Consider the following 25281-nt stretch of genomic DNA (forward strand, 5'->3'; position numbering starts at 1 on the left):
TCTCAAATAAATGAGAAAAAGGAATAAACGAAGTGTCTTAGGTAAATGATAATTCGACCTGGGAAAAGTATTTTCAAAGCAGAGAATACACGACTGCAATTACCAGAAAAAGAAACAACACCCCGGTCTTCCCAACTTCCCACCATATTCCATATAATTAACATAAAAAGTCAGATACAGAGCGAGCGCTTCGACAGAGGAAAGTTCAGAGATTAAAAAATCACACGTAAATTCCAACCGCCGAAACCGCCGACGTTCCGAGAACCGCGCGCGCGGTTGGTCGCAAAACTCTACCGCGAACAAGCGTACGTTTTCCAGGAAACCGGCCAAGTCGTCGCGCTCCGCTCCCTCTACCCCTCCCGCGCTGACAGCCGCTCAACGCAACCCGCTATGCTCTCCCGAACAAACGGCCAGTATACCGCGAACGTACGACGACGATGGATGACGGCACGGAAAATCTCAGTGGAGAGTGCCAGCGTACTCTGCGGCTCCTGGAGATGCTAAAACGCACGCACTACGAGCTCGTCCAGGTAGAGTGATGGCATGTTCCTCTTTTCCCCGATATATATCTTCGTCTTCTTCTTCTTCCCCTTGTCCCTCCTTCCGCCCTGGTAGATTTCGCTGTCTCTCGTACGATTGTCTCTCACGAGCGATCTCAACGTTTGTTAAAGTAAAACGAAAGCGAATCCGGCGAATACTAGGTATCTCTTTTCATCGCGAGTTACATCCGCGTTATTCGTTCGATAATAAACGAAGAGAAGTCGGAAAAGAATTAAGCTTGACTTCGTGAACGCCGGGGGGAGAGGATTTTACGGAGAGAGCATCGCGATGCGTACGTACCCAGGTAGAATAAAAAATCATGACATCAGAATCGTGACACGATGAAAAATTCAGTTTTTCATCGTGATTCGATCATTTTCTCATCATTTTGATATCATGATTTTCTGTTCTACCGGGGTTACCCCCCCCAAACAGAACAAAAAGTCATGATGACATCAAAATGACAAGAAAATGACCGAATCATGATGACGAGGAAAAGAGTTTTCCTCATCATTTTGACATCATTTTGATGTCATCATAATTTTCTGTTCCACCTGGCCCAGACAGAACAGAAAATCAAAATGACTTAATCATGATTTAATCATGATGAAAAAATAAGTTTTCTCATCATTTTGATGTCATCATGATTTTCTGTTCTGCCCGAGTACGGGCTTCTCCCACGCGGGATAATTTAAAGACGGCAGGAATATTCAGGGTGGGCAAATTGTGATCACAGTGTGTTCTCTGCGAGTATATGGTTGACAAATCGTATGTAACCATCACAATCGGAACGGTAACAATAGTAGACGTCCCCCCCATCCCGTCCCGTTGACGTTGCAGAGAAAACGCGAGAAAACGCCTATAATGCGTGTCGTCCGCCGCTTGCAGTGCGTGAGACGAATAATTGATAATGAATTTATCCGATAAAATATAATCTTCCGACTGAAAAATTAATACAGTGCGACTCTGTATGTGTGTGTGTGTGTGTGTGCGCGCGCGCACACACCCATGAACATTAATGTCGGTAATCGTCAGTAAAAGGATCGTCCGGAAAAGCCGATATCATGAAATTCGTCGTTCTGAAAATTTCAAATGTGTCCCAATTCTTTTATCTACCGTCCCAGTCGCACGCAAGAAAATATGATCATCCCCGAAGCGGGCAGGTGTACAACGCGCGAAAGTCCGCGCGGTTAAAAAATTTTTTACTCTTTTCAAAGTTACAAACGCCTCACTTGTGTCCTCGCTTCTCTCTCTCTGTCTCTCTCTCTCGCTCTTTTTCCGCTCGTAACGCAAAAAGATCATCCTCGTTGCATCCCGCGATGTGGAAGAACGCGCATGCGGCAGATCGACGTCGGTGGGGAAAGTTCTTTTTGTTTCTCCCCGAGCAATTTTGAATTGAACATTTTTCCAGCTCGCCGTTATCCTATTATACCGGTCGCTTACAAATAAAGAGGTGCAGACAGAGAGAGAGAGAGAGAGAGAGAGAGAGAGAGAGAGAGAGAGAGAGAGAGAGAGAGAGATGAGGAAAGAAAGAAAAGAAAATAAATCTGGTAATCCTCCCTCGCAGGAGAACGGCCAGCGGCGGCTGACGGCGCCGGAGGTGGTGCGCGGCCAGTGTCAGCGCGGCAAAGGTGCGGAGGTGTTCCTGGGCCGGTTGCCGCGCGACTGCTACGAGGACGAGCTGATGCCGTTGCTGGAGAAGGTCGGCCGGCTGCTGGAGCTGCGGCTGATGCTCGACTTCTCCGGGTCGACGCGCGGCTACGCGTTCGCCCTGTACGAGGAGCCGCGGATCGCGCGCAGGGCTTGCAGCGTCCTCGACGGCCACGAGATCCGGCCGGGGCACCGCATCGGCGTTGTCAAATCCATGGACAACTGCCGCCTCTTCTTCGGCGGCGTACCCAAAAGCAAGACCAAGGAGGAGTTCCTGTCGGAGCTGACCAAGATATTGGACGGCATCATCGACGTCTACCTGTACCCGAGCGCGCACGATCGCACGCTCAACCGCGGCTTCATCTTCGTCGAGTTCAAGGACCATCGGGCGGCCGCGATGGCCCGGCGCAAGCTGATACCGGGCAAGGTGATGCTGTGGGACCACGAGATCGCCGTAGATTGGGCGGACCCGGAGCCGGGCGATCCGGTCGACGAGGACATCATGGAAACGGTGATGCTCGTCTTCGCGACTCGATCTTTTCTTTTTTTGTTCCGCGTGCGCGCGGATCTTCTGCAAAGTCTTCTTCGCGCCTCTCGTTTCGCGATTCGCGATTCGCGATCGTGTTTCGTTGATTCGTGATAAGCGCCGCGAGAATCGGCCACGATACTCGAGTAGCGACCGGTAAAGAGGATATGAATGAGAACATATGATACTGCGTTTCGTCGAGTGTACACGCGTGTTAACGGGATGGGTAAATCGCAGCGCGTGTATCTCGTTCTGCATAATTGCAAAAGCGCCGCACCACGAATCAGGAAAAATGAAAAACATTAAACTGCATCCGCTACACGTTTGATGCATATTTATTAATCGCCGCGCCGTCTGACGGTTGACAATTACACATTTTTCCTGATACAGAGGTACTCCTCGGACTTTCAACAACAGCGTCGAAATGACTTTCACGTGCAAGCTCGTTCTTTACGTTAAGTAGACTGACTAATTTCTCGTCCAAGAGTGAGTGTACACGTGTCGTTGCAAAAAAGACAAAGGTATTTCTTCCGAGAGAGAGAGAGAGAGAGAGAGAGAGAGGAGAGAAAGATACTTGATACCGAGGAGCCTCCGTCTCGAGTGAAAACGCGCACCCGGTGCGAATGTTCGGTAAAAATGGCGGTGTGTGCAAGACGTGTACCTGGCGCGCAGGTGGCGAAATCGCGTGATCGCGTAGACAAAACGCATCGTGCTAATCCAACATTACGCACCCGCTGACAAATAGGTGACTGCTCTGTTCGTGAGGAATCTCACGCTCGAAATGTCGCAGCAGAAGGTAAGGGAGGTTTTCCACAGGCACACCAACGTACCGATACTGAAGCTGAAGAAGATCAATCACTTCGCTTTTATTCACTACGAGAATCGCGGAGCCGCGCAGGCCGTAATGGACATAATGCAGAGTGAGTATGCGAGCGGCGAGCGTTAATCAGAGTCGAGGCGGAGTAGAACGTTAACAGCAACAGTGTGGGCAACGGCTTCGTGCGACGGGTCCTAAAAGGGAGAAAAAAGAGAAACAGCAAGGATATACAGCGGCCAGAAATGGTAGAAATTGACGGCGGACGCGCGTCACGAATTTACGCGGCCCAGTATTTCGCGATTTTTAATATAACGACGCACACCACCCACTCGAAATTAGTCCCGAAATTATTTTTCGATAAATTCTTCCCGCTGAAATATTCTGTCGATGACGTTCTTTTTTTTTTCCTTTTCAATAAAACTATTCCTCCGCCGCGTTTGCTTTTCCCCTTTATTATTATTTTTTTGTTTATTTTTTTTTTTTTAATCGGAGCGTACGGAATTAATGCGATCGATTCATTTCCGGCCGACAAAATGAGAACTTCAACCGTGCCACGCGTATTTGTATCGATCCTGAGGAATCGACGCGCTTGACTGCCGTCTCTGACGTGCGCGTATTTATTTCAGAGTCGAATAGCGTGGTCGAGAAGGAAGGCTGGGAGATCCGCTGGGCGAAGCCTATCGGAGCGTCCAAGTTTATCGAGAGGCAACGGTACATTCGCGAGGCCGTGGCCAATTCGGGTGTGCGGACTGCTTCGAAAGGAGGGTACCCGAAACAAGCTCACGGCAAAAGACGCGGCTCGAAGGCGCACGTGAAGATGCACGAAGACGAGGGCATTTATCTGGCGCAGATGAAGATCTTGCAGAACCTCATCAGGGAACACTACGACGCGGTGTGCGTATTCAACTGCCTGCCGATAGAGAATACGACGAAATACGTGGGCAAAGCGAGTATCTCCGAGTTACACTTTCTGTCTGTCTGTCTGTCTGTCTGTCCTGCGTCGCTTGTCGCGCGTTCAACAAGATTTCTCTGTCCTCCCGTCCGCGTTGTTCCAGGTAACCGCCTACAAAGAACAGATGGTGCTCTTCGAGTTTCACGGGGAACCGATGACGTCGAAGCATACAGCCATCAGCGCGGTGTCGGTGAAAATGTATCACTATTTAACGAGCACATTCGCAAAGAACGGTACGTATCCCGGACTCGCGCTGTTTCATCGAAAGCCTGTGATTATTTTCTTCTCTATTTGCGCGTTAAAATCAAAGGATTTTGACAAAATGTTTCCCATCCGGATTAATATAGCGGTGAAAAGCGTCCGTTTGTGCCAATATTCGAAAAATTTATAAAATTTGTACTTTCGACGCGCGATATAATCAACAAGTCCGTTCACCGCGAAATTTTATTTGCGTCTCGCTCGTCTCGGGAGGAAAAAATTTGTATCTCTCTCTCTCTCTCTCTCTCTCTCTCGCGGCACATAATGTACCGCACTTTAATTCTGTTTTTCAGGTATATTTACAGTGGAGCAACCACCTGGCCACGGCCATTACATCCAACCAACAATGAACGTTAATCCTATGATTGCTGTGCCGATTACTTGGTAGCCAGCAATGGCACAAAATTAAATTTACGACCAGATTTGCAACCGTTCGTATTTACTTCGTTTTTTAATCAACCATTGCTGGCGTGCGTAAAAATTGCTGCCGCGGTATAATCGCACGAGAAGGATCGAATGAGCCTTCCCCGTTAGCATTGTCTGATTTTTAACACAATTGAATTAATTATTTATCAGTTACTGACGAAGTCTTTCGGTCCGAAGAAACTGATTTTAAATTTTTACTTTGAGACAATATATCTTTTAAAACAAGTGTCTAAATATGTATTCAACATTGCATTCGATGCATTCAATTTCCAATTGATAAGAAGAGAAAAGAGATTGTAAAAGTGTAAAACGCTCGATGAAATATTCTATTTGTATATGAGAAATATCATTTTTAAACGTACAATACATACGTAAAGCCATTGCGATTGCTTCGAATAATTTATTACTTAATGCAATGAACTCTCTGCGTCTCTGGTACATGTCTATTTATATACGATGATGTTATTTCACAGAATACTTATCAGTTTCATGTACTGCGAAAGATTTTGTAAAACCTTTTATTTGTTACCGCCAATGTGTGCGATCAAAGAGTGTTTGTGTTGTGAATTATAATTTTATTTAAATTAATGAACATTTAGCGGATATACGTTTATCACAAGTGATACAAGCTTTTAAATGTTCTTTTATGTTGGTACGGCAATAAGATTAAATTTCCACGTTTGGTTCGAATGAAGTAACGACAGTGCGGAATTTTCGTTTTAGCCCGAGAGCGCACGCATAGCGTGTCACTTTGTCGAGAAAGCTGATCGCCTTGTATCACGTTTGTATTGTAAATCTCCAAATGTACAACTAACAGCGAGTAAGCGATTAATAAATACTGTTTTTGTAAGATTTTTCAATCCTGCCTGTTTTATCTGCTTAACTTGTCTCGACTGTATTTCACGGGAAAACTCAAGCTCGATCGAAATGCGCGTTTGAACGTTTCTCTTCAATTTATCCGTCATCTCCCGGACATCTTCCGCGAGATTGCACGCACCGTAAATCAATGTAATAAATTAATATTAATGCCTCGAGGTTACCTGAAGAGAGGCTCCTCAGAGAGAGGATGCAGCCTGAGAGCACCGTTTATCGTCTTGACGAGAAAGGAATCAGCGCCCTTTGCAACGGCGGCAAGACGGCGGAGTAATCCTCGAGGATTCTCCGCACCGTCCCGTAATCGCTGTTGCCGGTAACGTTGGTGGGTCTCATGCAGCGTACCAGTCTTCTAGCCTGTTCGCCGCAACCTGCAACGCTGCTCCTCTCCTGCTCGCTGAACGTCTCGTACGTGAACGTTAGCAGCTTTTCCACGATGCAGTCGAGAACATTATCGCTCGGCAGCTCGCCCCGACCGCTCTCGATGCAGTCTTTGATGACGACGTTCATCCAGTTCCAATCCTCCCACACGTCCGACGCCTCGACCTTCTGGTTCTCCAGCTGCCACGTCAAACGAGCACGATATCTGAAGAGAAGCACAGCGCGCGTTAGTACCTTATGCTTAGTACACGATGTGGCAAACAGCTTCTCTCTCCCTCTCTCTCTCTCTCTCTCTCTCTCTCTCTCTCTCTCTCTCTCTCTCTCTCCATCGGGCGAAGGAAAGGCGTTCGCAAAGGGCCGTTTATCTCCATTTTATCAGCGCCATTAATTCATATACTTGCGAAGAGAAAGAAAGGACATACACAAAGTTGAGGAGAGACCTTGTTAAAATAAATTTTGCGGGATTGGCGCTACACTGCTGAACGCTCGTATAAAGGTAAAACTTGCCCGTCAGACTGCCTGAAGTTAATAATGAAGTAACTTACGCCCAGCTCCACGGGTTCTTGCTAAATTTCACCTTCTTCAAATTACCCAGGTAGGCGAACATATTGTAGTCGATATAGCGGAGCTGGTTGTAGTCGAAGTAGAAGTTCTCTAAAGAAGGAAGCATTTGAAAGACCGTGTAGTCGATCCCCCGGATAAAGTTGAACGATAAATCCAAGGTCTTCAGGGAGTGCATGTTCACGAACCAATCTCCCGGCACGGAAGCAAGTTTATTGCCCCAGAGCATCAGTTTTTCCAGCTTCGTGAGGCCTACGAATGCCGCGGCGTCGCACGTCTCTATGCCCGATTCGTGCAGGTCCAGGACCACCAAGGTAGCGCCGAATCTCGCGAAACTATGCCTTTGGCAAGACAAAGAAACGTCACAAAGAGGTGCGCGGCGATGGATTTGCGTTGGCGCGCGATTTTTCCGATGGAAAAAAAGGAAAAAAAGTAACACGAATATTTTCGAAGGCACTCAGATGCGCGCTGAGCGCGGAAGAGACACGAGATATTTCGGAAAAGATAAAAATGCAAAAATTTAAACAAAGATAGAAGTAATATGAAAGTGTGTAAATATCGTCATCCGTGAATATAGTCCCTACAATTTCTAATCTAATTATACCGTGCTAATTATATGTCTAATTATATATTTTTCATATCATTCCGTCCGACCGGAAATCTTCCGACATTCCCCGGCAGCGCGCGGTCCTGCAAGATTTCTCGCTTACCCGGCTATATTGGGTAACTTGGATTCGGAAATCACGATGGTCGTCGTATTGCTTCTCGCTTTGTTCAAGTACTTTTGCAGCGTCGTTAATTGCGCACATCGGTAGGTGACGGTGTTCGCGCGCCTGGACGTAATTATCGCGCACGGCGACACCGCCGCGGCCACCGACGAGGACGCGGCTTCGAGGAGGGCGCAAAAGGCGCAAACTAGTAGCAAACGCTTCATCGTCGTCGGATCCGCCTGCGACTTGTCCGCACAGCTAACTGACCATCTTCGGCGCCTCGACGTGTCTCGTGCGGCGGAGCGAACGGCACGTGGGCGGGCACATCCTCGCGGCTTCTTCCTCTTGTCGACCTGATAACGACCTGATAACGACCCGTGCAGCAATTCGCTAACTGGGAATTCTACGCACTTATTTTTATATTTCCGCCGCTGACTGACGCCGCGAACATCACGCGGTATTCTACGTACGAATTCGTGTACGATTGTGTAGTACGAGTGTAACATTTCTTACTAGAGATATTTCGTATCAGTTTTCCAATTTACCTTGCGGTATATCAGAAAAAAACAGTTCCCGCTTGGCGTTGGCAATAATATGATAATACTATCTCATTGTGTGTGTCAGCACTCATTAGCGAAATGCCGCGATAATAGCCGCGCGCGCGCATGCGCGTTATACTTCAATGAGGAAGGACTTAAAAATGTTACGTCCGAGGGGAGACTCTGTCCGGGAGAGAAGGAGCGTTGAGGCACTCTGTATAATTAATCGCGAAGAAGGTGGAACAACGTTCGTGCGCGATAGTAGAAACAACATTTATTGTCATACATATATACACGAATGCCACAACTCTCGTTAGACATAAATACGGCTTGCTCCTACAGACGAGCGAATCCACTTCGGTCGGCTTTTGGTATATGGACCCCTCTTGATTTATTCTAATCGATGTAAACCTACGTTTATCGGATTTAATCGCGCGATACTTACACGAACAAATTAAAACTTCACTCTTCCCTTCCTCCCCCCTCTCTCTCTCTCTCTCTCACTCTCTCTCTCTCTCTCTCTCTCTCTCTCTCTCTCTCTCCACCGCCTGTAATCCAACGAAAAATTAAGTCTCGGCAAACAAAGCGTGGTACCCGCGAATAATACGTACTGTTTAACCCTTGGAGTGCGCACGGTGCTCGACAGGGAGTCCTCAGCGTGTGTGTACAACGCCTAAAGGCGTCCTCACTGTTCGTCAACATCGCGACGACTAACATTAGTTCACGCAAAGATCGCCCTGCTTCCGCCCGCCGCGCCCGCAGTCTAAGAGTTTAACAATGACAATTGCGAACGCGCACTTCTAACGAGACGCGATTCTACTTCTCTCGTATATATATACATATATATATATATATATATATACATATATATATATACGCAGCTACATTTATTGTCATAAAAATGTTCCGTTTTTATTTACAGCGAAGTACCGAAGCTGTCGATATGTGTATTTCGCGCTTCCTTCGTTCACGGTACGCTCTCGCGGTGTGTCTGGACAAAAATATAGGGCGGGGGAGTTGTATATTCCCGCGCGACGGGGATCGTGGAAACGTAAATTCGTCATCATCCAGGCGTGTGCGTGAATGTGCACCTTCCGCGTGCGATCGAAATCACGCTGGGAATAGTCGAATTTCGCGATACGGTACGACCTTCTGACAGCATCTCTGACAGCGAAAAGTTTCCAGTCGCCGGCAGCTTTCAGTCGCGAGCCAAGATCATCAGGATCGTCAGGATGAGGCCGACGCAGCAGCACAGTCGCGGCTCGCGCCACGATCGAACGCCGTTTTGACCGCCCGATTGCGTGGGTGCCGAGTGTGCCGGCGCCGGCGCCGGCGCCGGGAACACCGACATCCTCGGCTTGTTCGCGGCGTTCGACGGCGAAGGGCTCGAGACGTTTCTCCTGGACATCGGCGTGGTGTGACCCACGTTCATCGCGCCCAGCTCCGCGTCCGGTTTACCGACCACGTACGAGTACTTCTTCCCTTTCTTCTCCGATTGCTTCCGCCAGGTGTGCTTCTCGATGGCCTCCGTGTTGCTCGTCGAGGTTACCGTAGGTCGCGGCAAGTGCAGCTCTGCAAGTTGCATCTTTTTCGGAGCGAAAACGCGGGCGAACGATTACGGGGGCTGTGTGTTGCGCGATAATGAATGGCTGGGCGGAGAGGGCGCGCGGATGATAATTCGCAAGGTCCACTTGAGGCGGGAGATGGAGGGAAGCGCGCCTTGCAAATTACCGGCTCGGTCGGCGGCTCTCGGCCGCGAGGTAATTTGCGCGCGAACCTCGAGCTCGCGAATTTTGCGAAAAATCAGCCGCTCGGCCTCCGCCGCGCCGCCGGCTTTTCCACGGGACTGCGAACTCGCGATTGTACTTCCGCGCTGCGTGCGGAGAGATTCGCGCACTGCTGGTATATCGGTTAGTTTGTACTGTACCTTGCAGCCTTATGGTGCCATCCGCTTTGCCGTAAGTGTTCTCGGCGGAGCACGTGTAAGTGCCGAAGTCAGAGCGGTCGAGACGTCTGACGGTGAGATTTAGTTGATACGCGTAGTCGTTGATCGTTACTTCCGATATTTCGTGCTTCTCGTCCTCCAGCAGTTTGACTCCTGAAGTGGATATCTTCGGAAATAATTCTACCGCGCGACCGCTTTGTGCCTGTCTGTCGCTGTGTGTGTATACACTTTTAGGCAGGACGATCTATTCGTTTATCTGCAATCTTTCCTCCTACGAATTCTGTTTTCGCGAAGCGGAAGATGACAATAATATCGGGTGAGCGGTTCGCTATTAAGAGAATTGAAACATTTCGAATTTATGATTGCGACAGGAAGGACAGGGAAAAACGCGCGTATTTTCACTCCTCGGCTAAATCATTTAACGGAGCAATAATGAGAAACTCGAATAATTCTAATTCTCGATCGTTTTGCCCAACTTGACTCGCGATCGCGTTAAGGGGGGAGCATTACGCTATGCGGGGCAGGACGCCTTCAAGGCCACCCTTGCGAATTTTTTTTAACGGAAACGGTAAGATCAATGGACCTCTCAGAAACCCTCACAGCGCATTCATTAATGTTCAAAGTATAAAACAAATTTGTTACTATCTATACAAGTAAAGTATACATAAAACTTTAAACGCGTTTATCTGGAAACACCATTTCCTTAAACTGTCGACACGATTGCGCAAGAGCTAACTTGAAATTTTTACACGATATACATGAGTACGATAGACATGTAGCTCCTACCTCGAACACAGTTATATATTATTTTATTCATTGTTTTTAAACATGATTACGAGTTGAAAAAAGTTTCATTTTCGATACTTTCTTTCGCACAGCGTCATTATTTTTCCAAACTCGGCTTCACTGCCTTCTTCATTTTGGTACGGGCTGATAATGGCAACCGTACATTTTTAAAATCTTCCTCATTTTTTGGTCTCAGCATAGTTGGAGGCCCGAAATTATGCAAACATAGAGCTCGCAAACGGATGACTGCATTTCTATCTATAATTACAAGTTGGATTCAATAAAATTTATTTTATACCTTGATCGTTAACGAATACGCTGTGAAAATTTCAAGTCCATTGATCCTACCGTTTCTTTAAAAAAAAATTCATAAAATATTCGTAAAATTCGTAAAAATAGTCTGGAAAACATGCGGCCTTTCGCATGCGATTCCCCCCTTAGGAGACTACCGAGACGAGTGTTCAACCATTATATCTCACCATTATTCCTGTGCCATGTGTTCAGAGCCTTCGGCGAGGACTCCACGTAGCACTGGAGAAGGACGTCGCTGTCTACCGGCGCCGCAACTAACTGGTTCGATACCTTAATCAGCGGCTTGACTTTAACGAGAGAGATGCAATTAGGGTCGCGCGCGAGTCGAAGCGAGGCGAAGCCTCGCTACGTACGAACACGCACGTGCACTTACAATGGACGTTCACGTAATATCTCTTGCTGACCGACGGCGGCACGCCGTTCGACGCAATACAAAGATAAGAGCCCATCTCCTGCCGCAGGATGCCCCGCAGATGAAGCTGCTCGCCCTCGTATGTTTTCACTGTGCCAACATTTCCGACATGACGAAAGACTACGAAAGATTCACTCGGGCTCGCTCCCGACTTAGCGATACTTGGATGGGATAAACGTTTTTTCTTATGTATATATACAAATACATATAACTGTCGAATTAAACGAGACCCTATCACTGGCTGATCAAATGAGAGAGAAGGAAGCTCCGCTAAATGCGGCCGCACCAACGAGGCTCGCGCTTTGTGAAGAAACCTTTCATGTTCGAACTCCTCCGCGCGACAACTATCGAAAACTATCGCGATCTCTCCACGGCATTTTTCCCGCGAGAAGCTTCTCGCCTCGGATTCAAACGAAGCATCTCGCGGAGTTATTCTCCGCAAACTCACACTCACACACATTTTAGAGCGCCGAGCTCTGCGCGTTCTCTGCGTTCACGCAAAGGATCGAGTGTGCGCCTCCCGTGCGCCCGAGATATCGTTGAAAAGCGTGAAACGCGCGCGACAAGGTAAAAAGATCCGTCCAATCCTCTCGTAGACATACACGGGACACGGTCATTAAGGGAAACAATGTAAAGCCGAAAATTCCAACACCGCCGGCCGAAGATGGCGGCGAAGTCGCTGGCGGGATGGAGATACCGCCGCGGCGCACGCTCGCGCGACGCAGTGTACACACTGAATATCGCAATCGGGTATACGCGAGTCGATAGGGTGGGCGAAGAGGAAATATATGTAAAGTCAACATCCATCACTCACAGTCAGGGAGGCTAATCCGACGGCTGCTTTTTCGCGGGACACGGGGCGAACCAAGCGGCTGCTGCTGCTGCTGCTGCTGCTGCTGCTGCTGCTGTCTCTGGTTCGCCCCCGTCGTCGTCGTCGTCGTCGTCCGGGTGGATTATTCTGAAAGCGACGCGCTCCGCGCGAGAAATATTTCACCCGCTGGCCGATTGGAAGCTCATTTCGACGCGGAAACCGCGATTTAACCCATGACCGAGCGCGTCCTTCTTTCGCCTCTCCTTTTTCTCCGTTCACACGCGCGCGTCTCGTAATCGTTAATCGCTCGTAGTCGTTAGCCGGCGATAAAGTCGCCCGATTTCATTTAGATTTTCGGTGGAAGCGCATTTCGACGTTAATGGCGCGCGCCTCGCGAATGCGGGGGATATGATGGAACTCTAATCATTCATCATTTTTAAAGCCGCGACAGGCGCGGCAGCGCGCGCCGCCCGCTCTTTCATCCAAGAGCGTCCAAAGCCGTTGCTCCGTTAATTAACGACTGATCGAAATTGAAACGCGAGATCTCATTATCACACGCGAAATATCCTTCGGTCTTCTCGCGACGCGAAAGCGTCAACTTTCTTCCGTGTCCCGCGCATCCTTCTCGAATTTCCGAGCGGAGCGGAGCGGAGCGAAGAGACATGAAAGATTTCTCCTCTGCTTTACGTTCGAGCCGATTTCCCCGCGTCAAACCCTCTGCATATTTCCTTTCTTCTGGAATATTTCATCGGTTTGTCTTTTTTCCATACCCTTTCACTTCCTTCGGTACTTTTTCCGGCTCGCTTTTTCCGGCCGGTTCGACGAGATACGAGTCAGAGGGCGGATCACTTACGTCGACGGCGCGCGTACGTACTTCGCTTGACGCCGTGCTCGTTCCTCAGCGTGATGTTCCTGCCGTCCTCCCGCCGCCAGATCACCAACGGTGCCGGCGTGCCGGTGGCGCGACATCGCAGCCGCAGGTCGCCGTTCTCCTTCGTCGTCAGCTGATCCGCCGTGTCGTCCAGGTCCATGATGTCGGGCGGTATCACGACCTTCATGTGACCGGTCTGCGCGCAAAGTTCGCACTCGTTAGGAAGCAGGACCCTCCCTCGACCGCGAATCCTCTCCCGCCGGGGATACTTAAATCAAGCTCGACAACTATCGGATTTCCTTCGGCGAATATCCGATGTCTCGATGTCCGTTTAACGCCCGCCAGAGATTGCTAGGATTCGCGCCTGGAGATTTCCAGATTTACCCAGATTTTCGCGACACACCCGCGTGCCGTGCATGTAACATCATCAACATACGTACAAGTCAGTATGACGGGTTGCTCGCCCCTGTTCGGACGTTAATACAGAGGTTGCCGAAAAAGTCACTCATATGTTGTATTGTTTATCTCCTTCACTATTACTCTTATTTATTCTGCTTAATTCCGTAATATTTATTTCTCAGTTTCACTTTTCCGAATCAACCCCTTTTGGATTCGATAAGGCTCGAGTCCTGTCGATAAGCGGTCGATAAACTTCACGGTCGTAACAATCACGGTGCTAAGTTAGTTAGTTAGTTAGTTAGTACACTTGTCATAACTGCGGGAGCACCGTAAATATCATTATCAACAAAGTCAACGAGTGACTTTCTTTACCTCGCAACCTCTGCATTATCGTCCGAATAGGGGCGAGCAACCCGTCATACTGACCTGTATGTTGATGTTACTTCCTGCACGACGATACATACCGACGTGCTTCGGGCTCTTCTCTTTCGAACACGTCCGTCAACTTTTCCCCAAAAATCCGTGACAATCGCGAGAGAGTGGAACGTACGAATCGGTATTGTATGTAAAATCTGCTCACTGCGGCTGTTCAGAAGCCGAAAATTCGCTAAAAGAAACATCTTTGCGATCAACGTCGTAATCGCGAAGGTATCAGAAACGCTCGATTTTCCAAAGTCTCGGCAGGCACAAGCGCGTGCCGATCGAAACGTCGGGCTTAATTTTGAATTTTCCTTGTTGAAGCGTGCACTTTACACAAACGAGCTTATTGTCGCGAGTGAGTTGCGTGTTTTTCCAACTCCGCGACTGAATGTTGCCCATTCGGCGCGGTCGTACACGCACGTATGACACGCTGCATTCATGCGGCGAGTCGGCGGAACGACATCGTCCCTATTCGGCGAGAGGGACGTGACGGAGGACGCGATGACTGTCGCCCTAATGTTCAGCGGCTCTACTGACCTGGCTCCTCATAGGATCCGTATTAACCTGACACATGTACGTGCCGGAGTCGTTCGGTTGAACGTTAGTCACGTGCAGCTTCCATGTGTTATGGCCGTTGTGAGTGACGGACAAACGCGGATTGTGCGCCACCATGTGAGTGTGAATAGCCAAAATCGCCCTCGAATCCGACTTTATCCAGGCGACCTGCGCGTGACGTAACAAAAGTGCTCATTTCGCCCGTATTGGCAGATACGATTGCGGCTAGACAAGCGGGAAAGCAGCGTTTTACAATCACGCGGACTGCCTACACACATTAATATACACGTGCATTAAAACGTCCACCGCTGTAAATATTCACCTTCGTCCATCGATTGATCCCGGAGTTCCGCATAATCGACGTCCTCGCGCGCGCGCGCGCGCGAACTTCTATTTCGCGAAATTTCACGCGGCATTGTCTCGCAAGAAAAATATGTCAGGACACTCGCTCGCAGTTTTTCACAAACGCCTCGCCCGCCGCGCGACGGATATCAAAAAGATTTTAGCGCATATCGCTGTGGAGCGATCGCGATATATTTGTAAAACGCACATTCCATTTCGCCCGCGACGCATGCATTGTCGAGTGTAATATATTTTCTCTTTAATGTTTACATAACATTTCCATAAATACGGCCGCCGATGAATCGATTGTGCGTGAAAACGCGATCGGCGCCGCGCGGCCGCTGAATCGACGGGAGAATTTTACTCTGGTCACCATTACCGCGCAAGTTAATAATTGGATCGCGCGGAAGCGACGGCGGCACCGAGACAATCGTGTGTGTGCGCGCGCGGAGAACGAAGTTATTTTTCTAGCCTCGCCGTAATCCGTTAATCGCGCGCGACCGCGACAATAGAGCTCCTCGCGAGATCGCGACAAAGGGCGCCGTAAAGATAAGTAACGCGCCGCGGCTTACGCGGGACTTGCGCAGAGAGGGGAATTTCTGGCTTTTTTACCCCGCGACGGCGCGGCGCGGCTCTTGCATTCTGCTGACGGGGGCGCAGGGGCGGCCGGGTGCAGAAGGGAGATCGAAGCTGAGCCTCGCGCAAAGAGAGCGCGAACTCTTCATTAGCGCCGGCGGTGGTGCTGGCGGTGCTTAAAAAGCGTCGCGGGGACCTCGCGAAAGGCGCTTATCGGCATTCATAGCGGCGCGCAACGCTCGGAGCTGCACTCAAATTCCGCTTGGGTTTACACCGAGCCTTACCCTTCCGCGTCCCTTCGCGCGCTCGCAACACCATCCCCCCCCTTCGCTCGCTCGGCGGTGGCGACTCGACAGCTCGATCTGTCATATTTCAGACGACGGTGCGAGCCATTGAGCGGATGAAAGGGCTTTTAAACCGCGAACAAAAGACCGTTGCGGAGTCTCGCGATCGGCAATGGAATTTAAGGCGCGCATAAATACGCCGAGATGAGAGTAAGAGAGAGAGAGAGAGAGAGAGAGAGGGAGGGAAGGGGGAGAAAGAAAGGGAGAAAGAGTGTCCGCGCGCACAATCTACCTGTTGGAAATGGTGCTTTCATGTGGCGACGATGCTCTCTCTCTCTCTCTCTGCTCGGCAATGTCCCCCCTCCTGGTCCGTATGATCCTTCGCATGCCGAGCAATTGGCTGATATGTCCTTACGGATATCTGATATATCTGATGCACGCGATCTACAGTGGCATTGCATCTCCCGAGGTATTACATTTACGACGGTATTAGGTGGCATTTAGTTACTACATTTAGTACTTGGATTTAGACGTACACGTGCGGCATTCAGTATTTAGATGCATTTCTCTCTATCTCCCTCTCTCCTTCTCCTCTTACCCTCTCTACCTCCTTCCTTCCTATCCACTCCCTCTCACACTCTCTCTCTCTCTCTCTCTCTCTCTCGCTCGCTCGCTCGCTCGCTCGCTCTCTTCCTCTCTCGGTCTCTCTCATACGGGTGCGCCTTCATTGGCGCGTGTTTACTTGGCGCACATCTATCTTGTATATTCGAAACGGTCGTTCCCGAAATGAGAGATCCGTTAAAATCCGCTTTTAATGAGAAAATATGCCGCGCAAGAGCACGTATCCGCCCGCCCCCTTCCTCCCCCCCCCCTGAAGTAGAGAGATCGTTCCTTTTTTCTCTTTTTTTGACGAAAACGAGCCTCACTATTCGCCGGTATAATTGTCTGAAATATCTCAGTCGAAAGAGGCCGGGAACTGCAGATTTTTCCGCGATCTGCGATACAACTCCGCTGACTGGGAAATGTCCCGTGTTTCGGGAAGCGGCGTGGCGTCGCCGGCGCGAGACACAGCCCTCCATTTTAAACTTTTCAATTAATTTCAAATAAACTTGCCTGGCGTAAACGCCATTCGAATCTAATTGGAGGCTCGAGTTTCCGCAGAGAGAGAAAGAGAGAGAGAGAGAGAGAGAGAGAGAGAGAGAGAGACAGCGCTAGTGGGTTTAGATACGGCTGTACTGGTTGCTCGCTGCACGGGGCTGCAGCAAAGGGTTAAATTTCTGAGATTAGACGTTACCGGATACACGGTTACGTGTAATGCGACGAGTTCGAGGTAGCTGCCAAATTAAACAGTTTTCGATGTGTATCTGAGCCGACTGACGCTCTCTTTTTCGCGTTTACACAACGAATCCTCTTTTTCATCTCTCTCACTTTCCCCCTCTCTCTCTCTCTCTCTCCCTCTTTCTCTCTCATTTGATCGCAATCAAATCGCACGCAGAGCTATGCAGAGGATAAAATATATTCGCGTGGTAAAAAAAAAAGAAAGAAAAAAAAAACACGGATATTATAAAAAAAAAAACGTCGGACTGATTAAACAAAGAGAAATACGAAAAATAATATTTTGCGCCAACAATGTATTCAAACGAGACGCGGGAGGCGAAACGGCAGGAGGCCGTTAAATGTTATCGCGCGTTATTTATAGCAAACTCAACTATTAAAAACTCGCGACTTTGCGCAAATACAGCCGATACAAATGACGGCGAGTGTCGTGCGCAAAATTTGTGCAGAAAAATGCGCACGCGAACGATGCGCGAAATCATAAGACCGCACGCGCACGCGATTCCGATCCGGCTTGTTTCCGCAATTTTTATTCAGCGCAACGTCCATCGCGTGTCCAACAAGGCGAGCTATTGCTCTGCGCCAGAGGTGCCTCGCACGGATCGGAAAAACAACAAGAGAGAGAGAGAGAGAGAGAGAGAGAGAGAAAGAGAGAGAGAGAGAGAGAGAGAGAAATCAGTTTTCCTCGTATGTCGTGTTTCCAGCTAATTATTATTTACACCGCGGCGAAGCACGAAGGATCTCACGCACGATCGACGATTGCGCAATCAGACGTGTTCTTGACGGCAACTTTGACGTTTAATCATCACGTCGCTGAGATGCGTAAGGCGCGTATAAACGGTGTCAAGCAAAGTCAGCACGACGACGGAGTCGTCGCGAAAGGAGGAGCTCGCCGGCAAAAATCAGGGCTATTCACGACGCTATATTAGCGGATCTGATTTATGTCCTTTCTCCCGTCGTTTCTTTTCTCTTTCCGGAAGGAGAGGCAGAGCGGAAGACGAGGGAGAAGAGAAAGAGAGAAAGACACTGCCCTCCGGCGACGAGAGCCGCGAGCGACGAGACAGCGAGACCCGAGCACGCTCCAACGGCGTTAGAAACGCGATAGAAACGATTGTCGCGATCTGAGCGCGCAATCAAACTTGGACTTCTTCTTGAAAGTGAATTACTCGCCGGTTCTGTCCCGGAGCCGGGAAGCTCCTTGGACTCCGGTACGCAGCTGCAAGCTATCTTTTTCCAACACACACATACACACACACACACGCGCGCGCGCGCGTGCACTTACACAAATATATATATACGCGCGCACACGAGAATGCCGGTGACTACAGATACACGAAGAGCGAATGTTTCCGTGCTGAAGTCACGATCGATGTTCGCGGAACAAGATTGCACCGGAAAACACACGCGATCCGCTGACTCGACGGATTAAGTTAAGATTGAGATTCGGTAACATCGCATTCGCTCGGATAGAAGATGCGCGAATTACTTATATTATTCCTCATAATCCCATCATCGTTCCTTCTCACCCCCTAACCCCGAGTAAAAAAATTAATAGGGCTCTGGTAAGGGCCTGATTATTTTTCCCTAACATTAATCGAGCTCTAGTAGAGATAGAAGGACAAGGGGATCCTGCAAGATGTGTAACAAATGGTTTCTTATAACAAACGGGTCCTTATAACAATATTAATAGGGCCTTATAAGGAAATATTTTTATTATTGCTTGAGTAAAAATATTCGTTCTTTTCATTCCAAGAAATTTATACTGTAATTATTTACTTTATTTCTTTATTACCTTAGTTGTTAGTATATAACAAGAATTTTTTATTTTAAAAATATAGCATATTTACAGTAAAATATAGCATTCTACTAGAAAAAGACTCCTTGGAAGAGACTAATAAATATGGCAACTAATAAAACTAATGAAATTTGCTTTTAATTGCGGTATGATTAAAAGATCTTTAAAAGAACCAGATAGAGAGTGCACCTATCAAAACAATACAAAACTACGACAATTTTATTACATGCTTCAGAATTCATTAATTTTCTATAACAAAACTTGATTTTGTATATCTGAAGCATCCTTCAAAGATCCTTCTAAGGCCCACATCAGTTTCCGTGTCCATGTTAAAGCGTCAGTTATTTCGTAAAATCTAAGGCATCCTTAAAAAATCCATCTCCGGGCCTGATGTGATGATAATAAGGAATCCCTTTTTAAGGCATCCTACTTTCAGCCTTATCGAGGCTTTACGTTTCATGGTCCTAACAATTTTTTGCTCGGGACAATCGCGCCAAATTGTAATGACAGACTTGTTATGTTCGGCCAATTTGCCGGCGATTTTCTCTCGAGGGCGCATGCCCAAACGGCGAGTAATTAGCGGAAAGACTTCTTATGAAGAAGTTCGATCGTGTTGCTTACACGCATGGCCAACGTGGATCCACTTGATGTCTGACCTCTCTGTACCCACCTAGTCACCGTGTACACGTGTAAGCGCACCGCGGGCGCGGAAAAAAGACCCCGAGAGAGTCGGTTTAGTCGATAGGCGAGCGCCCGGGCTCCCCCTCCCCCCCGCGCCCCGTCGACTCGACAAGGTATGTGTTCTCTCCTCGTTCTTTTGTCCCTCCGTCGCAGCCGGTTCTCCGATGGCTTCGCTTGATTTGCATTGTTTCACTATGCAAATTCAAGGAAAATATCTTGACGTTTGTGACGTTTTCGCCCGCGGCTCCTCTCTTAAGAGCTTCGCGAGAATCGAGCGAGCCGGAGAGTGGATGGTGTATACTTGAAATTCTTTTCAGAGAGAGAGAGAGAGAGAGAGAGAGAGAGAGAGAGAGAGAAGCGCCGAGTCTTGCTTTTTTATACGTGTAAATTACCCTTCTTCCCGGTTATTAACGCGAACACCGAACAGGCGCTGATAATTAATGTCGGACAACATTCACACCGCGGACAATGCAATTTCACCTAAATACGATTCAAAGCGCGTACTTTTGTTCGCCCTACCGTGTGTCATATAGATTATTAGTCCTGCGATATGAGCCTCGTTTGAAAATCGAAGGACGCAATTAACTCAAAGAGTGAAATATATCAATATATATTTCACTCTTTGACAGCATCAATATGCTTCTTCCCTCCAACCCCCCGCCTCCCTCCTCCTCCACGTGTTTCTGCTAATATATCATTAATTGCTCGTTATCACGTGTTTTCCTTTCGTCGCAGGATCTCGAGCGATATGAGACAGGATATGGCGGCTCTCACATTTAATAACCCGTCAGCGAGTGGAGCGTATCGCTAAGACTACCGTAGCTTCGTTGTAAAATAATTGACGTCGTCTGTGTGCACAAATATATATATATATATATACACATATATATATTTCCGCGCACGTGCTGTTACCTCGCAATTACCTGACAATACAATCTAACTGACGGGGTTGCGTCGAGTGTATTTACGGAAATGCAATTCAGGCCGCTACTTACGATTTCGAGCGGTGTGGCCCTAATCGACTAGCTAATTACACATACGCGCGAGCGAGCGCAGTTACCTTGTAAGATTGAAGATGATTAACGACGCAGGTGAAGGAGACGTCACGACCTTGAACGACCGTGTAGTTCTCCAAGAGTGCCAGAAATTCGGGTAGGACCTCGGACTTGGGTGGCGTTTGACCTGAATTATGCAATTAACGGTTATGCGCCGCGACTAACGATCCACAAAGTTAATCCTAAATTAGCTCGCCAACTTGCCGTCGACCTGTGTACACATGTGCGTGCGTGTGTGTGTGTGTGTGTGTCGTGTCGTGTATACGTGTGTGCGTGCGTGTACCGGTTACGAATGGGGACGTGGCAAACGGCAAATCTCGATTGCGGCAAATTTCGGAAATTGGCCGTATACGCGGCGCATCATCCTTCTTCCGCGCGGCGGCCGAATTTTATCCAGATCGCCGCGCGTTATCGTATGCGCGCATACCGAGCAGAAATCAAATACGGCAATTTTCTATGCCTGATATGGCATGACTAGGCAAAGCATAAGAAGGCATTATGAGTGGTCCTTATCCGGTCGGAATATCAATTGTCTTGCAATATTTTCCGGATTATACCCTGACCTGAGCGATGACGTCATTATTTGGATGCCTGATTTGGTCCTGATGGGGACATTCCATCAGGTTTCTCGATTTCAGGCAATTTTATCAGGGCATTATGCAGCAGTGCGTTTCACTCCTTATTACGTGCCGGATTCGATAAAGTTACCCGGGACCTAGTTGAAATTTCGAAACCGGACTGGGTTTTAATACACGGCCGTGGGACGATGTTCTGCTCGTGTAGGAGCGACCGATCTCGGCCACATCAGCGCGCGATAATAACGACGATGATAGCGATCGACAAGCTCGTCGTAGCGAGCCGGGGAAGAGTTTGATTTTCGATAGATAAATTAACTGCGAGACGGCCGCGGCCTACGTCGCAGCGCGTTGATTAAAATGAACGGACGGAAATATTACTTTTTGTCCCCTCCACCTCCCCTCCCTTCCCCCTTCCCCTTTGTCATATCGCGGTGTGCGGCACGACTGTGTGTGTGACGTGCGTGTGACGTTTTTTACGCACCTGATACACAACTTGTGTAGCCACGGAAATGTAAGTGCATTGTCGCATTGTCCCCTCTCGCCCCCCGCTCCCCCCCTCCACCTCACCCCGCACGACCCGTCGCCGCTGTGTAAGTCCCGGTTTCCTTGTATTACGCGAGTATTACACACAAGCGGGACGGCCGCAATTCTTTTTTATCACGCGGCATGCGCGGCTAAGCGCGAGACGAGCCGCACGATGGGGTGTTTATTAACCGCATCGAATGCGCCGCGAACCTCTCAGCGGGGGGGGGAGAGGGGAGGGGATGCTCGCGGGGTCACGTCGGACGATATTCCAGCCGTCGCGTGTTCTCGCGTTGCCGGTGCTCGAAGGCTAATTCGAGACCAAGTCGTGCGTTCCACGGAGACTCAACGTGGAGGCGTGGGTCATCCTCTCGCAATAACGGGATGGAGTTTAATGGAGATGAAGAAAAAAAAGGGAGATACATATTCCGTCGTGCCGTATCCGCACCTCGCGGCTGGCTTCCCGGGGGGGAGGGAGGGGTGAACACACGCAACCGAGAAGGAAAGGGGAGAAAGTTTCGCCGAGGAACGAGGTGTTTATTAATCACCTGGAACACGGCCGGGCGAAAGTTCGCTGACTTTGTGGAGTAATCATCATCTATCATGATCTATCGCGCGGAAAAACGAGCGCGCGCCCGGCCGGCTGGCGCGGTGGTATTTTTGCTAGTTCGCACATGCGAGTCGAGTGCGGCCGGCGACTTGTATGTACGTCGCGACTGCAGTCTGTTATGTGTGTGTGTGTGTGTGTGTGTGGAAAACCCACCGACCCGTTGTCTCAGGCCGAGAAAGAAACTTCCACTTCGAAGTTCGGGAAGAAGTGACAATACTAGTCCGAGATTCTTCGGAGCCGCGCAAGCCGCACGTTCGCGCACACGGACGCGGACACGTGTCCTGCCTCGTGATTTTTCTTATCGCGATAGATGTTGCGCGTCTTCCGTCTTGTCAATCCAATATGCTGGATAAGTTGGGTTCGAGAGGAATCTTCATCCCCTTCGTCGCGCGAGTTGTGTGTCGACTTGCCTGTTACGTTCCGCTGCGACATAATTTCCTCGAGCTCGGGTCATTTGTTTCTCCCGAGGAATTTACAAATCTGCCCAACGTCCCCGATATTTACATAATGGAAATAATAAATAGGTAAATAAATAAGGATGGAACGCGCGCTCGCGTCCCGTCCCGCGCTCCCCCCGAGAGGCGGGAGAAAAAAGTCGGCGGCTTTCTTTTGCGCCACTTTGCAATTCCTGCTTCCTTTTAAGCGGGGATTCTTTTTAAGCCCTCGCGGAAACGCGGGACTACCGATCTAGCGTCTTCGGCAAGATTCTATTTGATTCCTACCGAAACTGGAGCAAAGAAAGGCGGCACAAAAGTACAGAGACGCGCGCGCGATACCGTCGCGCTCGCGGGGATGGGATGGGAGGGGAGGGCGGGAAAGAGGGAGATTCTGTCATTTCGCGAGGATTAAAAACTCGTAACTTTTGCTTCTTCGTAACTCCCTCTCCCACGGCCGGGGCTCGTTCCCTTGTTCTTCGAGAGGATGTACGAAGGTACTCACCCTCCCTCCCCCGCCCCTCGTCAAGCGGTGTAGTCGACTCTTACCGAGACTGACGTGCAGCAGAGCGGCGATGAGGATGCACAGCGCGACGCTCCGCGATGCCATGCCATAGGGTAAGCCATACGCCATACGTACTGCAACAGAGAGCACGAAATGTATTTATTAAAACAAGGCGCGCGTCTCTCGGTAAACTAACTCGCGACGATGCACTCCGCGGCGCGGCGCGAGGAACGGAGGCGTCTCCTCGAAATAATAATTCCCCGCGGCTTTTGCGGCGAGGCGCGGCAATAATTCAGCCGCTCGATATCGCAACGAGACCCAGAGCCTCTCCCGGCATCTTCAAAGTTTTACAGATTCGCGCGAGGAAGGGCGCGAGGGAACATTACAATTTTCACGAGCGTCACGCGACCGACATACGACGACCCCGTAAATGTTGCAGCTCTCCTGGCAATCTATCTATAGAGGTGATGCGCAGTCGGAATCTTTATCGAGTGTAAATAACACGCGCCGGAGCTCGCGCAGGATGAGACACCCGGTATGCGCGCGAGGACTGCGGCGGCCACGAGAGACGGCTGGTTTCGAGAGAGAGAGAGAGAGAGAGAGAGAGGGAGGGAAGGAGGTCAGTAGTCGGGTCAGAAATCGAGAATTTCGCGACGTCGTCGACGCGTGCTCGGGGGTGAGTGTAGGGGTGCAGAGGGGAGGGTCAAGCCCGAGAATCGCGTGAATATTAACTCGACAGTTGGTCGCCACATAAACGCCAACCCGCTGATATATCCCCCGTGCTCGCCGCCACCCTCTCCGCCGGCCAGCACCGCAATAATACTCTCGGATGGCAGTGGGTCTACCCCCTTCGCACCCTCCCTCGATACGCACACTCGTGTCTCGGGAGCGCACGTGTGGCCCGACGAACGAACGAACGAACGAACGAACGAACGAACGAACGAACGGATGAACGGAAGGATGAACGGAAGGACGGACGCACGCGTGTGCATGTACGTGCGAATGTTACGTAGGTAACGGCGGTCCAACAGTCAAATGAAAATTTCGCTCGCACCAAAGTCCGCCCTTTATGACTTTCGCTCGAGCTCCCCGTGAGCGGTCAAAAATTCTGCCGTCGTCGGGACGTGAGTTTTAAGTGAAGCAAGCTCTCTCTCCCAGCGGACCGCCATGCCGCGGCGAAATATTCGCCGGCTCGGACTCGGAGCGACGACGAGCGTAGCGCAAAATAGAACGTGGAGAGACTATTAAGTTGTACCTGTTGATGATCGCGCTGCGACGCGAGCATGAGATCAATCGTTAAAAGTAATTGGATCTTTCGTTTTTCATTCGTGTGCGTACGGCCTTGCGCGGTGCGCGATCGTCGACGGTGAATTTTCACGAGAACGGAACCGGCCGCGGAATACCTGTCGCTAGGTAATTTCAGCGGGGACGAGTCGAAAACGCCGAGTCTCACCGAGCTCGGTGAGAAGCGAAGAAATCGACGACGGAGGCGACGTCGTCTGCGAGGACGTTTACGCCCCGTCAGGGTGCACACGGGGATCGCCATAAATGCGAAAATAGAATCGCATATTACGGAGGGAGGATGATGAACGCCGAATACGCTCTTTGAAGGGCCGATGAGTGGTCAGGATATCAAAAGCCCCTTTGATTTTGAGCGCGCAGTTACCTATCGTGCCTCGCGCAAGCACGTTCAAGTATTTCCGTCCGGCGAATAATCAAGGATGCCCGTTAATGTCCGATAGATTGAAAATTACGCTGCAGGACTTAGACGTAATTTTAGCGGAGAGAGCACGCGTCTAACGTCTCTCTCACGTACGAGT

General features: G+C 49.5%; 3 protein-coding genes across 4 annotated transcripts in view; 1 reads left to right on the forward strand and 2 right to left on the reverse strand.

Moving 5' to 3' along the window:
- The first annotated feature begins 27 nt into the window (after nt 1-27).
- LOC105181037 (APOBEC1 complementation factor) lies at nt 28-5131 on the forward strand. Its single transcript, XM_025302769.1, has 6 exons — nt 28-530; nt 2108-2701; nt 3462-3636; nt 4160-4479; nt 4589-4718; nt 5037-5131. Exons 1-6 carry the CDS (start codon nt 438-440, stop codon nt 5129-5131), a joined length of 1407 nt encoding a protein of 468 aa, XP_025158554.1. The 5' UTR covers nt 28-437.
- On the reverse strand, nt 3047-8394 carry LOC105181027 (uncharacterized). The gene is made up of 4 exons (XM_011137481.3): nt 7695-8394; nt 6969-7325; nt 6210-6628; nt 3047-3727 (listed from the first exon to the last, which is right to left on the reverse strand). Exons 1-3 carry the CDS (start codon nt 8198-8200, stop codon nt 6256-6258), a joined length of 1236 nt encoding a protein of 411 aa, XP_011135783.2. The 5' UTR covers nt 8201-8394; the 3' UTR covers nt 3047-3727; nt 6210-6255.
- A 98-nt stretch (nt 8395-8492) lies between these two features.
- LOC105181026 (lachesin) overlaps nt 8493-25281 on the reverse strand; it is a 41571-nt gene continuing 24782 nt past the window's right edge. The window contains exons 2-9 of one of the 2 annotated variants that reach the window (XM_011137477.3): nt 23506-23595; nt 20818-20939; nt 14727-14912; nt 13374-13566; nt 11650-11778; nt 11444-11563; nt 10161-10331; nt 8493-9805 (exon numbers count right to left, since the gene is read on the reverse strand). In XM_011137477.3, the coding sequence (XP_011135779.1) occupies nt 9432-9805; nt 10161-10331; nt 11444-11563; nt 11650-11778; nt 13374-13566; nt 14727-14912; nt 20818-20939; nt 23506-23590 (1380 nt within the window). In that variant the 5' untranslated portion in view covers nt 23591-23595 and the 3' untranslated portion in view covers nt 8493-9431. The remainder of the gene's footprint in view (nt 9806-10160; nt 10332-11443; nt 11564-11649; nt 11779-13373; nt 13567-14726; nt 14913-20817; nt 20940-23505; nt 23596-25281) is intronic. The other variant, XM_011137479.3, reaches the window with a different exon arrangement.

This window comes from Harpegnathos saltator, unplaced genomic scaffold (genome assembly GCF_003227715.2).
Source record: "Harpegnathos saltator strain DR-91 unplaced genomic scaffold, Hsal_v8.6 scaffold514, whole genome shotgun sequence".
Lineage (NCBI taxonomy): Eukaryota > Metazoa > Arthropoda > Insecta > Hymenoptera > Formicidae > Harpegnathos > Harpegnathos saltator.

Excerpts from the sequence above, each read along its gene's own strand:
- LOC105181037 (XM_025302769.1), top strand. The coding sequence starts at position 438 with ATGGATGACGGCACGGAAAATCTCAGTGGAGAGTGCCAGCGTACTCTG. Across the intron at positions 2,702-3,461 it reads ACGAGGACATCATGGAAACG|GTGACTGCTCTGTTCGTGAG; the intron begins GTGATGCTCGTC and ends GCTGACAAATAG. Across the intron at positions 3,637-4,159 it reads CGTAATGGACATAATGCAGA|AGTCGAATAGCGTGGTCGAG; the intron begins GTGAGTATGCGA and ends TATTTATTTCAG.
- LOC105181027 (XM_011137481.3), bottom strand. The coding sequence starts at position 8,200 with ATGTTACACTCGTACTACACAATCGTACACGAATTCGTACGTAGAATA. Across the intron at positions 7,326-7,694 it reads AAGTTACCCAATATAGCCGG|GCATAGTTTCGCGAGATTCG; the intron begins GTAAGCGAGAAA and ends GTCTTGCCAAAG. Across the intron at positions 6,629-6,968 it reads AAGAACCCGTGGAGCTGGGC|ATATCGTGCTCGTTTGACGT; the intron begins GTAAGTTACTTC and ends GCTTCTCTTCAG.